Below are 17,102 nucleotides of genomic sequence, written 5' to 3' on the forward strand. Positions count from 1 at the left end.
ATGCAGAACAGTTCACAAGTCTTCAACAAGAAATAAAAGCAAGGGAATTCAGTGGAAGTACACAGGGGGAAAGACTGAGACAAAACACCACCAAAGATAAGCAGAACTTCACAACACTTCTCTTGGTGCTGTCATTGAGAAGAGAAAGCTCTGGAGACACCTCATTGCAGCCTTCCAGTACCTAAAGGAGGTTCATAAAAAGGCAACATTTTACATGGGCAGCCAATAATAGCACAAGGGGGAATGGTTTTAAAGTAAAATAGAATGTATTAAGATTAGATTTTAGGAAGAATACTTCAGTGTGAGGGTGGTGAGGGACTGGGGTGGGTTTCCTGGAGAAGCTGTAGATGCCTCATCCCTGGAAGTGTTCAAGGCCAGGCTGGATGGGACTTAAAGCAACCTGGTCTCATAGAAGGTGTCCTAGCCCATGATAGGGGACTTGGAACTAGAAAACCTTTAAGGTTCCTTCCAACTCAAAACATTCTGTGATTCTATGATCATTCCCTATTACATTATCTACAATAGCTATTTTAAGTCATGTTTCATGATATGGACCAACAACCAGCAGCATTCCTTGTCGAGGAGAAAATGTCAACCCCATTATGCATCAGCACCAACTGTAGCTGCCTCTACTCTCACACTGAAGCATTTATGTTGGCCACTGCTGGACAAGAGTCAACAACCACTGGCTCCTAAATGGCAACACCTGCTGCTATCTGAATATAATTAAGTATCTTGATTTTATGTGTACTACTGCCTCTGGCAGGGCAAAAACTGTAAACCTTCCCCTTAACTAACAAAGAATCCCTGAACCCATTTTTCAAGACCAAAAGACAAATCCTTTCTTTGAACAAAGATGACAGATCATTGAAGCTACTCAGTAACTTCCCACTGTGGCTCTAAGGCACTTAATTTTCCCCAAACCTTAATCAATCGTATTATATATTACAAATGTCAACCAACATAATCAGAGCCAAGCTAGAATCCATTCTTTGCTCATTTCCCCCCTAGCAAGCACTGCCAAATCTGAGACAATAACGTTCTGCTAATTTGCCAATAATTTATACAGAGAAACCCCTAAAATGGGCTTAATCCTCAAAGAGATTCAGCTGTTTGACTCCAGATTTCAAAGAAAAGCATGCAAATGCAGCAATAAAATGCGTTCCGTTTAATCAAGTGAACACTTAACAAACTGATTCACATTGTTTTATGGCATCAAATAACAGTTTCTGATGCTATTCCATGTGGGAGAAAAGGGGGTGGTTGCTGTAAGTATATTTTGGCAGAGTAGTAGAAGAGGTCACAAACAACTGATTTCTTAATGAAGTGTTAAAAGCTTCCAAAATTCATCTTTTAAGGGAAAATGGAAACTTCACTCTACTACAGCTTTAACAGAAAGAAAGGAATAGCAGAAGTTAGATAAAATATGCCAGTTTATACCTGCTTAATGGTTGGGAAATGCAATTTTCTTATTTAAAGGTAAATAAAGTCTACAGTATCGGTTTGCATCCCACTATGTCAGCACTGCACCAGATACACTATTAGATTGCCTGGGAGAATGTTCCACATCATGGCAAACCATTTGGAAGCAAAGCTGAGAAGAGTCATACAGCAAAGTCTGTCACAGCTGTCAAAAAAACCCAGTGTGTTTTATTTGGAAAATAAAATGGAAAAAGAAGGAAACCAAACTAGCCCTATTTAAGTCAAATTAAATATAGTTCATAGAAATTAAGGCATTTTTTGCATTACAGGGATATAGGTGCAGTGATGAAAAAAGAAGTGGTGTTCTGCAGAATGAATTGTAATTTTGGTTTAGAAAATACATGGACAGAGAAGGGAAAAAATTAAAAGAGATGTAGACAGATGCAGTTTGATGGCAGTGAAAAGCTCTACCCATCACTGCAGATTCGCAATGTTCAGGAAAGGCTGCAGTGCCACCAAACATCTCAAGTCCAAAATTTCAAATATATTTTCACTTTATTTTATGAATGTCCATCAGATATATATCTTTGATGCTACAACACACTAGGTTGAATAAAAATCAACAACATAAAAACCCTCGTCATAAAAGATCCAAGAAGTGAAATCCCAAAGCCATAACCGTTTACTCTGTGAGCATATCATCTTTGACAACCATATATAAATGACATCATGACAACAAATACAATGTACAATAAGTGTGCAATGGTACAAAATATACAAAAAGGAATGTGTATTTAATATACATTCAACAATACCCCATAAAAATCTTTTTTTTGGGAACGTGAAGTGCCTTCTCAAGACGAACAGAAAATGTACACCACTTCAGTTAGGATGCCTGAAGTATGTCCCATCAAAAGAGTAAAGCGTGTGTTCTTTGACTGGAACTATAAAATAACTGAGCTGAATTTTTCCTAATTAAAAAAAAAAAAATCTAAACTTCATAAAATTTTTGTCCACATCTATAGTATAATAAAATATTTAGAGTGCAGAAAATTCAGTTTAATTTAAATTTTACTTAAAAGTGGGCCCTCTTTTATTGATAGATCTAGCTCAGTCATATAAAATCAAAAATCTATATTCCTTACAGTAAAAAGACCATTTCTGCCCATGTGTCTTTTCTGGTTTTGATGCATTCCACAATTCACACAAATTTGCTGTAATGGAAATATGAGTCTGACCAGAGGTCAGTACAAGAATCATTCTTCATTTTCTCCTGGCTCTATACAAGTCTTGCATAATTTTACTCAAATATTTTTTTGCCTAAGTTTCAGATTCCTTTGAGTTCAACCTCAATGGGAATTTCAGGAAATTATTATTGTGGATATCATGAAGGTCACATGCTTATAATGTGGCTGATTTTATGAAAAAGTCCACCTAGCCTCCAGTTTTTGAGGCACCATTTTGTACCCTTCTTCCAAAGCTGGTACTTGCACTGACAGCAGAAAGAATTTACATGCTGGGCTGGGCAAGTACATGACCCATGCTCAGCTCTGCTGGGCATCCATCTTCCTCCTTGCGTGGGTCCAGGAGTAAAGGTAGCTGAGTATTTCTACCAAGCCTCCCAACTGACAAAGCTGATCTCTGATTTCCAAAAGTAGCGACTCTTGCTGTACCTCCAGAGTTCAGGATTTGTTGGTTCACAACCCAGGGAAAGGTGACATATTTGCAGCCCAAGGGAGGACACTGGATCTGCCAAAAGGCCTGTCTTGAAAGGACAAGCTTTCACAGAGAGGGACAAGTGCAATTTGCACTGTAGGTACCACTTTACTTCTCTTTACGGAGTTTGAACCTGCTACTGCCTGTAAACCCGTAGGCCTAGACCTACAATTCATACAACAGAAGTTAATACATTTAAAGTTAATAGCACTAGGTTTTACCCCAACCCTGATGGCCATGACTTAGGCATCAGAATGGGTTCAACTTACAAGTGCAACACCATTCCTTTTGTAATAAAGGTCAACACAGATCATCTAGACCTGCAAAGCAATAGACCAAAAGTATTTTCCGAAGTTCAAAACTCACCTGAGGCTCATTCTGAGTACCATTCCCAATTTCGATTTTGAGAGAGACTCATAATTATGCTAGTAAGCGACTAGCAGGAGGTTGCAGGCCTCTCTGAAAATCATTTCTTGGGAATATGCGTAGAAGGAGAGAGGAAATGAAAGGTACCTATAAATCATATGGCATGCCTGAGCAATGCCCAGGTGAATGCAAAAAATTCATGTTATTTGCAGTATGTGTATCTCTTCCTGAGTTGAATTTCATTCCCAGTATGGAATCCAAGCGTCTGCTTTCTTTTTTTGGCAAGGTACTCAATCACATGGTAAGGCAATCCAATTTTCTGGTTTGCTTCCTGTCTTCTTTCTTCCTAAATGGCTAAGCATTTCTCACCAAGATCACCATTACAATGTGTGCCAGAATATGTTTAAAATATGGTCCTGTAAAAATAGAAATTAGGTTTGTTTCTCTGAAGGCAGCATTAATTCTTCATATATTCTGCGATCTTGAAGATTTCAGCTGAACAGATTCAAAATTATCTTCCTTTTCCTGCAATAGAAAAGACAGGTTTCATCAACTGGCATTCCTCAAATTTTAACCAGCAGTTACCACAGTCACTTCTCTCTATATCCTTTGCCAAAAACTTCACTTTATTTTTACCACAGTTATTAAGTGCATAGTTTGACCCTTTAATATTTAATAACACTTCCAATTCTGCAAAAAACTTGCAACCCTAATAAAATTATGCTACAGATATTGTTCATGGTACTTACTTTAGAGGGTACATGGAAAGTTTACATTTCATACTCATTGTATAGGGCAAGTAGTCAGAGTCGTGGAATTGCAAGATAATCATCTCTACGGTTATTATCACTTAATGTGTTTCCTACAATGAATAAAATGTTTGGAGCAAAATCTGTAACTGTGAACATCACTGCCTTGCCCTTGGATTCCAACCTCAACTCCTCCTCTGGGAGGAAAAAAACAGTCTACAAATCCTCTGCTATCTTAAAAATCAGGGTTGAGTTTTCTTTCTGTTTTCATTTGCTGGGTGACAGCCTAGGCCATCTGGTCAGCAGACATCAGGCTGAGAAATGTGGACATACATATTACTGCATGGGTGACCAACCCAAGGGTCCAGGCAGAAGCAATGAATGAAGGAGCCTTAATAAAAGTACTCACTAGAAAATGCTGGTTCTTGCTTCACGTGCCCACCTTTTATACATGTTCATGTACACAAATAGTTTGGAAACTATGCTCAGCTAACTTAATAATCTGATTTTTAAAGCCATCTCAGTCAGATCAGGACAGCCTGGTGAAGAGGTGAGAAAGAAGGGGAGAAATTGTCCTATGCTAGTCTACTGCAGAGTATGTGTTCTGAAGAACCTGGTATTGTTATGCTGGAGGCAGCAGATGGAACTGGAACAGCCTCCAATCTGAAACAGATTTGTAGTTCTTTAGTTTCCATATTCCCATTAAAGATAAGTCACCCCTTCCTATATTACAGGCCTAGTCCCATATTCCTTGGGCACTCAAAACAACTCATATCTTCATAACATGCTGGCAGAAATGCTGAAGCACGAACATAGAATTAGGATACTGCAGATTTTTCTTATATCTCATTTTACATTTCTCCTTTTTTTCTGTCGTTTTCCTCCATATGTTTTTTCCATATTTGACGTGCATATGTAGCAGGAGATGAATTTCCTCATCTTTTGCATAAATGAAAAGTGATGCCTATAACATTAGTTTTCAATAAATATACATTAAATTCATGTTATCTGCAGGCATACAGGACATAGAGTTCACTAAGCTAATGAGGTACTGGAAGCTGGGTTTGCCAACTATGATTATCTAGCAGTAAAAAAGGAACAAGCTTAGAAATGTCTGACAGGCTTGTTTAAACAGGAGAGCATACTCAGGGAAACTGCTACAATGGATACAGGAACATTAAGAAACTCCAAATAGGCATTCAAGTTGTCTGAGTACTGAAATAACTAAGCTTACTTTAAAAAGGAAAAAAAAAACACTTCTCATAGAATCACAGAATGATTCTATCTTTAAGGTCCCCTCATAGAATCACAGAATGATTCTATGAAGGGACCTTAAAGATCATCTCATTCCAACCTCCCTGCCATGGGCAGGGACACCTCCCACTAGAACAGGTTGCTCAAATCTGCATCCAGCCTGGCCTCGATCACTTCCAGGGATGGGGCCACGTCTTCTCTGGGCCTGCCAGAGCTTCTCTTGGCAACCTGTGCCAGTGCCTCATCACCCTCATAGTGAAGAATTTCTTCATGTAATAATATCCAACAATATCTAATCTAAACCAGGAGTGAGCCAGTCACTGGTTGCAAATAGAGTCAGCAAAACTTTTGCACTGATCAGGAGTACCACAAAACATGAGCCTCACCAGCAGCACTGCTCACTATGCTCAGCCAAGCCAGCCAAGGCACTTCTTGGACAAAAAAACAACATCAGTATTTCAAAGTTAGTCCCTGTAGGATTCAAAATGGAATCAAATTTTATTTTTGCAACATCACCAGAAAATTTGATGTGATTTGATTTTATTTACATTTTCAATATTCTCAATATTGAATTAAGATTTAATATTGAATTTCTGCCCCTTTCCACAAGGAACAATATTGATTTTGCAAGACAAATAGCCAGGCTAGGGTCAAGGGGAAGTTCTGCATATTATCTGTGCAATGGTAACTTCTCCTAGGAGGGATATCTGGGGAGAAGGTAGAGTGGGAAGTGGACACGAGTCCAATAAAAAAAAGTAAAAGAATGAAGAGAATAAGGGAAAAGAAAGGTAGCTCACAAGTTTTAATTACATTGCACTCAACCACACGTGGTGATTTTAATCTAGGCCTTCCCTGGTTACCAGTTTGTAACCAAGGAAGGGGAAGTATTCCCAGTATTCCATACGATTTTTACGTAAATCATGGTATAAATAAGAAGGGAGGAGCAGCCTTCGTTCTTCTTCTCTTCGGAGTTCAGGAACAGTGGGTCCCTGCGTTGGTCTCGCTTATCTAAGGCTGAGGCCTGCAGCATCCACTGACCTGCCACGTGGAGGCTTGGGGAGTGCTGGCCTTGTGTGTGTCAATCCTGTTTCTTTCTAAGGGATGTGGTGAGATTTGTTTTACTAGTTATTTTACTAGTTCTGGGGTTTGATTGCGCATATCTATTCGGTGTCCCTTTTTGTTTCCTTTTGTCCCTTTTTCCCCTTTCCCTATCCCTTCGGTGGGTGTTTGGATTCCCGTTTGCTGTGTACATAGCATCTTAACTGTAATATACATAAAATATATTTTTTTATATAACTAGCTTGATTTTCAGGTTCTTCAATTTGCATAGTTTTTTTCCTTTGCCCTGGGGGAAGTAGAAAGGGGGGAAGAGAGGGGCTGCTACTGGGGGGTTGGGCATTTGGCAGGGAGCCAAGTCTGAACCATCACACCACAAAAAGAAAAAAAAAGGAATACAAGAAAAAAATCTAAAATTCAACATTCTAAAATATTATTTGGACAATAAACAAGGGAGTGATGTTTTAAAATTCATTTTTATGATGATCTTTTAGGAGAACCTTCCTATGAAGGTTCTTCCTTTTAAGAAATTTTCCTAAGAAACTCACCTCAGCAAAACTCTTTGGAAGGAAAAATTTCATTCACCTTCATCCTGATTATATCAGATACCTCAGCTGGACTCCCTTAGAGACAACACTACCCACCCTATAGCACAGAATTCAAGCCATTTGGAACAAACACTAAAGCGTTTATGGGACCTACCGTGATGGTCTGCTCTTGCTCCTCTCAGAACTGTTCAAAGCACCCCAAAGATTTTTGTGCTGTCAATTCAGACATGCAACAATCCACATCACATGTGCAACAGAAAAAAGTGCTTTTTGGTGTTGCTTCCCACTGAACTGGAGGAAGTTGCTGTATTGGGCAACAGGCTGAATCTGATGCCTCCTCCTCATCTTAATCCTTCTAATGGTTCTCGAGTCAGCCATGAAGGAAACCCAGGTGAGCTGCAAGAGCTGGCTGGTGGCTGTGTTCCCAATGTTAATTTTTAATATCTTTAATAGCTGTGTTTGCCTCAGCAATGCAGGCATCTGGTAGGACTCTGGGCAGAGAGGTTCTCTCCACCATTAACTGCTCTTTTCAGGTATCACTCATCCAATAAAAAATGCTACTGAAATCTCTCTATGGAGGAAGGAGCATTTACTCAATACCCTGCAACATTTATTAACTTTATCCAGACTGTGGATCTCAGCAGATCACTATGGACTGGATGAAGTGTGTGTGGGAGGCTGCACTAGTGTGCAAATTACCATCACAGACTCATCACACCCAGTAATAAATGCATGTAATAATTATTTTTAGTATTAGTATTAGAAATTACTACTCACCTTTGTTGCCAAGGATTTGAGCTTGCCCAGCAGTGACTGCTTATTTGAATATACTATTTCTTCTTCATTATCTTCTCCTTCCATTATAGCACAGCTGTCAGCAGCTGGCAGTTCACACTCTTTTGAGTTCGTTGTCATCACTAATTTGGAATATTTATACTCCAGCCTGAAGATATAAAGCCAGACAGGCATAGATTTTTTTGCAAATGTCCCATACTCAAAGTTTTTGTAATTTAGGTTATCTACCAGTCCTCCCACATAGTAATTTCTGAGGTATTTACTGGAAATCAGATCCTTTTCAATCACTAAAAATATGTAATAACCAAAATAGTATTAACAATACATCAAGCTCTTGTTCTCCAGATTAGTCCTCCATCCTTATAAAAGAACAATGTTTTCCCAAAAGACCACAATTAGGTTAAGAGGGCTTCCTGCATGAAGAGGTGAGACCTGTAGGCTAGTTGGGGCAACAACTAAAGTAGGACTAAGCAATATATAGTCAGTAACCTTATTTTAACCAACCTGAAAGGGGATAATTAGGCTAAAGATATCCTTTTGGCCTTCAGACCTTGAAAAATCCACATTGCTTCAGAACCTAAGGTCAACTTCCAACTCTTAGGTATAAAAAATACAGTTAGTTCCTATTGGGAAATGATGTCATAAAAATTTACTGTGGATTTTCTACACTTTCCTCACCACTGCTGGCAGAAGAAACATCAACTTGATGAATAAACAAGGATCCATGATGTATAAACCATGAATCAACATGGTACTTGTCATCAACACTGTCATAAGGTCAGATCCAGGAAAAGTCTTTCTGTTCACTCCATCAACCTTTCAGCTTACTTTTATGTGGAACACAATTTGCAGTACTTACTTCTGGTTCTTCTTCCAAAAATAGCAAGTCAAGGCTATGAGCAGAACAGCTGTGAAAGCACCAACACCAGCTCCAACTTTAAGCCAAAAATCTACTGTTTCACAAGTGCTGGTCTTTTTTTCTGGCAAGGAAACTCCTTTAATGCAATGCTTTGGTTCATTCCATACATACAAGGTTTCCTTTCAAACAGAAAACAGAAAACGCCAAAAAGTGAGATGCTTGTAGGAAAAGAGAGAACTACTTAGAGTTGCAGAAAACAAGCTGTTCTGCCTGCACTGACATACCAGTCTGCCCACCAAATTTCAACAAGACTCCAAGTTATACCTAAACAAACCCACGTGGAGACACGGGTCCTGTACCTGAAATCCTTTTTTGCAGGCTCCCTCTATCTCGTGGTAGTCTTGCTCTGTGCAGAGAGGACAAGCTTCTGCACTTTCCCAAACAAAGTAGAAAGTGCATCCATCGCAGGTGCCCGCAGGGCATGAGCTGGGAGGAGAGCAAAGCTTAGTGATCAGTTATTTAAACACTCTGGGGTTTGCATTCTCACTTCACATTCTGCTGCTGAAGAATGGGAATGGGAAGTACAAGAAATGGGTAAACATCCATCAAGTCAGCAGATGGAAAAATCTGGGGAAGAATTTTCCCCAGTTTGTAAAATGCTTTTCTCAAGTGAAAACAGATGTTGAGCTGTCAAAGGTCTAAAATATCAGTTCAGTTCCTGGCAGGGAGTGGTAATCATGCACAGAGGAAGGAAGGGAAGGAGAGGGGAGGGCAGGAGATGAAGATGAGGAAGAGGAAGAGGAGCAGAACTACACCAGTGTTTCACCAGCACAGGCTAGCCCAGCACACACCTCTATCACTGTTCTCCTGCACTGGGTGATGTTCCACATGAATGCTGCTATCTGGTTCCTGACATTGTCCTAATGATGCCTGGGTGATTTAGTCCATATGGAATGGACTTGTCCTGTCATGGTTAATTACTAGAAGGATGTTCTTAAGTTAATGAAGAGATAACAGCTTCCCTTAGTCTAAGGAAAACTAATGGCCTATTTTGTATTCAGCTTGCAGAAGGAAGTTGTACTGGCAATGGCAGGACATTCACATAGCTTTTGTTATTGACAATCACATCAGGTCTAACAGCAGCAATGGCCAAAAGTCTGTGCAAGAAGCTCAGTTATGTAAATATGAAATATATCAATACCAAAAATGCATTTAAAATTATGTTGTTCTATATAATTTGGAAACCTGTTATCCTGATCTGAAGCATTGAAAAATCTCCAGCCCTAGCAGCCCATTCTGGTTTATCCTGGTTTGAATACCTGACAACTGCCCTCTCTGGACTGTGGAACATTTTTCAAAGTACATTGCAAGAGCACTGACAGACCTTTCTCCTCAACTGCTTTCATCTTATACTGTAGCTTCCTGTGATACTAAACACTGTGTCTGGAGGATCAAGGAGTTACCTGCTGTATTTTTGACATGTATCAGGTACCTCACTGTGTGAAAACTGCTGTCTGACTGCTGAGCTAATCAAAGGGGGATAGGAAGGGAGAAGTCAACACAAACTGAGATAAGTCATTTCTGCCCAATCTCATACTTTTAAAAGCAAGGTAGGTTGTTCTTCCCTCACTACTGGTGAGTTATCACAGCCCACATCATGTTTAACCTGTGACATTAGGAGAACAACTGGAGGATTTTCACACAGCAGCTGATAGGCAGTGGCTTATTGCCCAGTGTAGTTTGTAGTGTGTCAGGTCCCTCAGAAACTGGGTAAGCATCTCCCAAGGTGTTCAAACATCAGTCACTCATCCATCACCTGTGAAGTAGATGCTGCTTTGCCTTCATTCAGCTGAGCATGGTTCATCTGTCCCAAGAGGGACAGGGATCAAAGGATCAAGGGATCAACACTTCTCACACTTGGGAAGAGGGGTTAGCTTTTGGGAAAGGGGATGAGTGATAGGGCTAACAGCGGATTTATGGTAACATCCAGACACCCTAAAATGGGCCTTGACAGCCCAAGAGGAGGGTCATCAGAGTTGAGGGGAACTTCTGAAGAATCACAAGGTGTTGTTAAAGAGTAATAGAATTAATTCTTTTAAATTAAAAATTAATTTTTTTTCTCTGTAACTTTTCAGTATGCTTTAAGTTATGTTTATACAGGCATAAACAGGACTTTGGAAGAAAGACTTTCTGAAGTCACTTGAATCAGAGAGAAGGGAAAAGGTCAGGCAAATTAAACACAATTGGTACAAGGGGGTTAGGATGCAAGCTGGAGTGATGAGACACATAAATAAATACATTTCGAACTTTAACTAGACAGAGTTCAGGGCTCACATAAGCATCGCTACAGCAGATTTCATAGTTTCTAGGACAGGTTGTTTTTTTCCGAAAAAATCATTTTGTCCATAGCCACTGCTGTAGAACAAGGAAGAAAAACTACCTCTCAAACCCCTGACCAGGCAGTTCTAATCAGGAGGCCAAAGATTAAAATAGGGAACTGAAATAAAGGAGAAGTGAAGACGAGAAAACATCACTAAATTTTCTTTTGCCTTTAAGCTCCGAACAACCTGCCTGAGCTCTAATGTCTCTCATCACACAAACTAAACACAAATGAGTTTTTCTGCTGGGAGGTGATGGACACCCAGGAAAAACAAGTGAGACCTCCTGCACGGCTGATAAGGGTGACAGCATTCCTCACTGCTGTTAAAATTACCCATGAGTTTTATAAAGATTACCTGAGTAGCAAAGGCTTTTTGGCACTACTAAGATACAAACACTCAAGTACCTGGGCACAGAGAGCTCTCCTTGGCCTGGTTTGTTGGGATTGCATCTCATTGTCACAACAGTTGCACGGCCATTTTCACAGGAGGTCGTCACTGTTGAAGACCTAAGGTCAAAAAAGAGGAGAAAAGTAACAAGTTTCCCCCACAGTAAATACGTGTTGCTCTGTCATAGGTCTCTGTCCATTTATGCAGCGGCAATACCAATGAAATACCCTTTATCACAGTGCTTTTGACTTTGTCAGCTGAAAAACTAAAGGAGAAACAGAAGCAGGGTAGGTTTCACCACTTCATCTAAATCTCAAAGTGCTCTGAGATGCCACTCGGGGAACTGCTCTGGTTCTCTAGCTAGTTTGAAATCTGCTCAGTCAAGGAATAAACTTTACCACAAAGCAGAATAGAACAACTGAAAAAGAGAATTGCAGGTGCTGTGGCTGGTGTGCTACTCTGCTGGAGAGCTTATGATGGCTCACTCCTCGCCTGCTAATCTGAGAACCACACTGTCCCGAACTACCACAAGGAAAAGTGGATTTAAAAAATGGACCTTATTCCAGTGTGATAGACATTGTAAGCCAGGTTCATAATACCCTCAAAGTGGGATCATTGGTGTGGAGTTCAGTTTGCAGAATCATAAATGTAATTTCACACATGCATGAAGTGCCGATATCCAAAATCCTACATTCAGTTACGATCTGTCACTAAAGCCAGCATAATCCAGAGAGCCAATCAGCAGGACAAATACAGGTAAGTGTCTTAAGCTGAATAGCCCCAGGGGCTCCAGAGTCCCAGCTTAGAAAACCAATTGCCATGAAGACACCAGCATGTAAACATCTGGACTGAGCTGATCTTTGAGCTACTTCTTACCCAAGCTGAGGCTTGGTAAGAAGTACTTCACTCTTCTCCATTCTTTTTATGGAGAAGAGTGAAGAATAGGAAAAGCACAGTAGTAACTGTGCATGTTCAAACAATTACTGTTAAACTTGATTCGTTCTTTTTGGTAGCATCAAAGTAATTGCAAACGAAAGTGAAAGAAAATATGCAAAGGGAAGCGGACATATCAAAGTCATATATGAGAAAATATGGAAAGAAACAGGACACTGGAAGTGGCTTCTGGATGAATCAAAGCTCCGATATCACTTCCTACAGATCAAGCGTAATTCAGATTTGAGTAAACAGTGTTTGCTGACTTTATAAGATGTTCTTCAACATACCAGTCAATATCAGCCAGATCCTGATTAAAGTGGTAAAGATTAAAGTTGAATTACAGATTCCCCCCTTAGAGTTTTAATTTTCTTTAAACAAATGAAGAAATTTGACATAGCAGTAAACAGTATTTTTACCTACTTGTAAAAGAAATGCACATCTGGTATTTTGCTTGGAGAGGGAGGAAACATATCTGCCTTTATGCTGATATTTTCCAGCATTGTTTCAACTGTAGCTCCTAAAATTTGAGAAGGCAAAAAAAAAAGCAAACTAAGAATGGATGTTTGAGCAGTTAACATGTAATATTTTCTCAGTCAGAAAGGTATATATATCTCACTTAATAGTAATTAATGCCATTACTATACATTACACACTTTCTTTTATTCTAACTTAACCTTGCAGATTTATATGTTCCTCATACAGTCTGATTTGCTCACATAGACATAGCAAAACAAAAAAATTAATAAAACACCAGTGTAATTATTTTTAGTCTTTCATATTAATTTACAGCAATCATCGGATGTTAAAGAATCATAAAATAATTTAGGCTGGCAAAGGACTGCTGAAGATATCTGATCCAGCCACGTAAAGCATATGCCTTGAATGTATAACCTTCACACATCATAGCCATGTAATGACCTGAGCAATCTGCAGTACTGGGTGAGATCCTGCAATGTTTCAGAAGAGGGAGTTGTACAAATGGGAATGCATCCTTCTAGGGAGGTGAAAAATTGCTAAAACAACAAGAGAAAGCAGTAGAAACTGATGGAAGGATGGGTGTCATGGTTTTGCTGGTTCTTGGAAACTAGGCAGGAATTTTTCCCTTCCCCCTGCCCACTGCATGCAGGACAGTTAAGTGGATACTTAAGGAGCACAAAAGAAGCTGCCTTCTGGTTAATGGCTCAGAATCTCATCTCCTGGGAAACGGGGAGGGGTGAGGAGCTCCTTTTTACTTTTTTTTCTCTCGTCTCCTGGGAAATGGGGGGAGGAGTTTGGGCTTGCTGTGGAGGCTGGAGCAAGGTTGGTGTTGAAGCACGGTGGGGTTTAGTTCTCAGCCTGGTTGCCAGCTGTGGATCCTGCTTGGATTTTTTTCATCAGAGAGGAACTGTTCGGGAGTTGTTTTTCTGGTTTTTTTTCTCTTTTTCTCTTCCCTGTTCCCGTTTGTTCCTTCCTTAGCAGTGGTTCTTGTGCACATCAGAGGGAGAAGGAAAACCATATCGCACAATTCGACCAACCGAACAGAGTGAGTTTTTTCCCATTAGAGAGGACTTTTTTTGTTGTTGTTGTTGTTTCTCTCCCTCCTCTCTCTCCCATTTTCCCCATGTGGGGGAGGAAAGGGAAATCCTTTTTCAGTTTCTCCAACACATCCTGGAGAGTGTCACTCCAAGTGGAAACGACCAGTGATTCCACAGCACCCCCTGCTGAACAGCATAAAGAACTTCAGGCTCTGCCTTTCCAGTGATCCAACAGCACCACCCGGTGACTGGCACAGGACACTGGAAGCTCTGCATCTCCAGTGATCCAACAGCGCCTCCTATTGACTATGGTAAGAATTGCAGCAAAAGGCGCCAACTGAACTGTTTACTTTTTTTCCTTTGTTTGTTTATTGGTTTGTTTTGAAGGTGTCCTTGCGATGGGCAGGGACACCTTCCAGTAGAGCAGGTTGCTCAAGGCCGCATCCAACCTGGCCTTGAACACTTCCAGGGATGGGACATTCACAGCTTCTCTGGGAACCGTGTGACGCTGCCTCACCATCCTCACAGTAAAGGATTTCTTCCTAATATCCAATCTAAAACTACCCTCTTTCAGTTTAAGGCTATTACTCCTTGTTCTATCATTCCATGCCCTTGTAACAAGTCCTCTTGTAACCCCTTTAGGTACTGAAAGGCACCCTAAGGTGTCCCTGGAGCCTTCTTTTCTCCAGGATTAACAACTTCAGCTCTCTCAGCCTGTCTCCACAAGAAGGGTGATCCAGCCCTCTGATCATCTTTGTGGCCTCCTCTGGACTCACTTCAGTAATTCCATATCCTTCTTATGTTAGGAAAGACAAACTTCAACCATTCAAAAACATAGCAATTGATATAAAGAAAGGGAAGCAGAAGAACTTGATACCTTTTCTCTGTACTAAGAAAAAAGTCAGGAGTATTTCATTGCTTTCCAAGACAATTACTTGAACACCCAATTCCTTCAGTGGCAGGAAAGGATATTGATATCTGCTTGACCTGCCTGCTTATGAACTAACAAACCCATACCTAGAAATGACCTTTAATAGAGGCTTTAATGACAGTGAATTGTCAAAAGACTCATGGAGAGGAAATATGGTGACCCAAATTACAATGTGGCTATCATGATGAGGCAAAATAATGGTAAGTGAAAATGGGTTTCAGTCCATGGACAGGTACACAATGAATGAAAGTCAGCATGAATTTATCAGAAAAGCTCTTGTTAAACAAATCTGTTCTCATCCCTTGAACGCTGATGAATTTGGTTGCTAAAAAAAAATTATGTAAATTTATCAAGTATTTCACTAATTACCACAAGAGATTCTAATTAAAAAGTTAGCAGTGTAATAGCAATTTAGTGCACACTCTGAATTAAAAACTATTTAGCTAAGTAATTAAAAAAATTATCTGGCCGTGGGAAACTGTCATGAAATGTGGTATATCTCCAGGCTTCTCTAGGCATCAATAATAAAGTGCCAAAATGCAAGATTATTGGCAGGGGTCTACCAGTAACTACATAATCACTGTTGTTGAAGTGTGTAGATGAGATAAAGAATAAGAGGAACAATAATAAAATACAGAACACTTGGTTCATTTGGTAAGATGGTCCCAAACAAAACTAAATATATTTTAGTGAAGACAAGTGGAGCAAGGCAGGCAGGCCAGTCTTAAGGAAGAGAATTTTTCCTTTGGAAACTGTAACTCTGAAGAAAGATCCAGAGTGGACATCAGAATCAAGAAGCCATCATGAAATCCCTTCAGTCTGGAGAAAGAAGGACTCAGGGATTACAAAGACTGAAGTGATTTTTATTGCCATCGTAGTGAGTTAAATACTGGAATAGTGTTCCATTCTGTGCTTTAAGAAAATAATAAAGGTTACAGAGCTGTAGAAAGAGCCTCAAAATTATTCAGTTGCTGGAGATAAATACATGATAGCAAGAGACTTAGAAGAACTTGATCTACTTAGTTTATCAGAAGAGCACAGTGGGGATGGTGTGAGAATTCCAGTATACAAAATATTTCTTCAAGAAAGAAAATGTGGGTGTGAAATGGAGAAGGAATAGCAAGAAGTAAGAGCTGAAAACTGAAGCCACGGAAATTAAAATAGGAAACAAGTCTGCTTTAAAATCACACACAGAGACAGTCTTTGACTATTGGGAAAAAATACCAGTGACTGTGGTAAAGCTTTTATTTCTGGCAGTCTTAAAAGTCCAGGTTGAATGCTCTTCCAAAGATGTGCTTTTGTCAAACATGAGTTTCTGGGCTCAGTGCCAGGGAGAATGTACAAGCAGTCAGTGCCTGTAATGGATAGGTGAGCAGACTAAATGACTTCATTGTCTAATCTGGCCTCACACTCTGGGAACTTGTGAGCCAGCCCAGTGTAAGACTTAATGATGTGTGCAGCCCCATGCTGCTCCAAACCTCTTCCTTTCTTGACTAATTATGTCCCAACACCAGTTTCTTCTTCTGAAATTGCCCAAGTGGGGTCTTGGCCTGGGCAGAAACACTTAGACTAATGTAACTACCACAGTCATTGGTCTTGCCCTGAGCAAGGTGGGCAGGAAACATGAAAGAAAACCCATGCTTTTTAATTACATTATCCAGATCTATGTGCTGAAATTCTGTGCACCGTGGGACCCACCAGGCCAAACACAAGGAAGAGTGAGTATTATGGACGTGGAAAACAAATAATGGGGACAACCTTTACACTTCTCCTCCAGCCACCACCTGAACTGAAACATGAGCAAAACACAATGGCATCTGTGGGGGTTTGCTTCACAGCTCAGGAACCATCTGAAACTGAATCTTGGGCTGCTCCTTCACTCTTCTCTCAAGATAATGCAGCTGCTGAGCCTAGAAGAATTTACTCTGCAGCCCTAAATACATAAGAGTACATTCATGATGATGATACACAGAAGACAAACCATGTACCTAAAAACCTGTCAGCAAGGCTGTTGGACTGCAGAGCCAGGGCTGTTCGGAAACCTTTGCTGTCTGACGGGATGATGGTGGACTGACAGACAAAAGCTCCCACAAAATTGGAAAAATCTTCTGATTCTGCAACCATGTCCTTCAGAGTAACGTCTGTGATGTTGTCAGTGCAAATTGCCATCTTCTTCCCCTGTGGACAA

The 17,102-nt window shown here is 40.1% G+C and overlaps 1 protein-coding gene across 1 annotated transcript in view; it reads right to left on the reverse strand.

Annotated features, from left to right (window-relative positions):
• Positions 1–1,153: 1,153 nt before the first annotated feature.
• KIAA1324L (KIAA1324 like) overlaps positions 1,154–17,102 on the reverse strand; it is a 53,230-nt gene continuing 37,281 nt past the window's right edge. The window contains exons 15-21 of the mRNA XM_027901910.1: positions 16,903–17,092; positions 12,890–12,986; positions 11,551–11,652; positions 9,125–9,251; positions 8,766–8,944; positions 7,889–8,054; positions 1,154–4,029 (exon numbers count right to left, since the gene is read on the reverse strand). Coding sequence (XP_027757711.1) covers positions 3,970–4,029; positions 7,889–8,054; positions 8,766–8,944; positions 9,125–9,251; positions 11,551–11,652; positions 12,890–12,986; positions 16,903–17,092 — 921 coding nt within the window. The 3' untranslated portion in view covers positions 1,154–3,969. The remainder of the gene's footprint in view (positions 4,030–7,888; positions 8,055–8,765; positions 8,945–9,124; positions 9,252–11,550; positions 11,653–12,889; positions 12,987–16,902; positions 17,093–17,102) is intronic.

The sequence above is a fragment of the Empidonax traillii genome, unplaced genomic scaffold (assembly GCF_003031625.1).
Source record: "Empidonax traillii isolate 1590-97213 ecotype Southwest subspecies unplaced genomic scaffold, ASM303162v1 scaffold820:size437808, whole genome shotgun sequence".
Taxonomy (NCBI): Eukaryota; Metazoa; Chordata; class Aves; order Passeriformes; family Tyrannidae; genus Empidonax; species Empidonax traillii.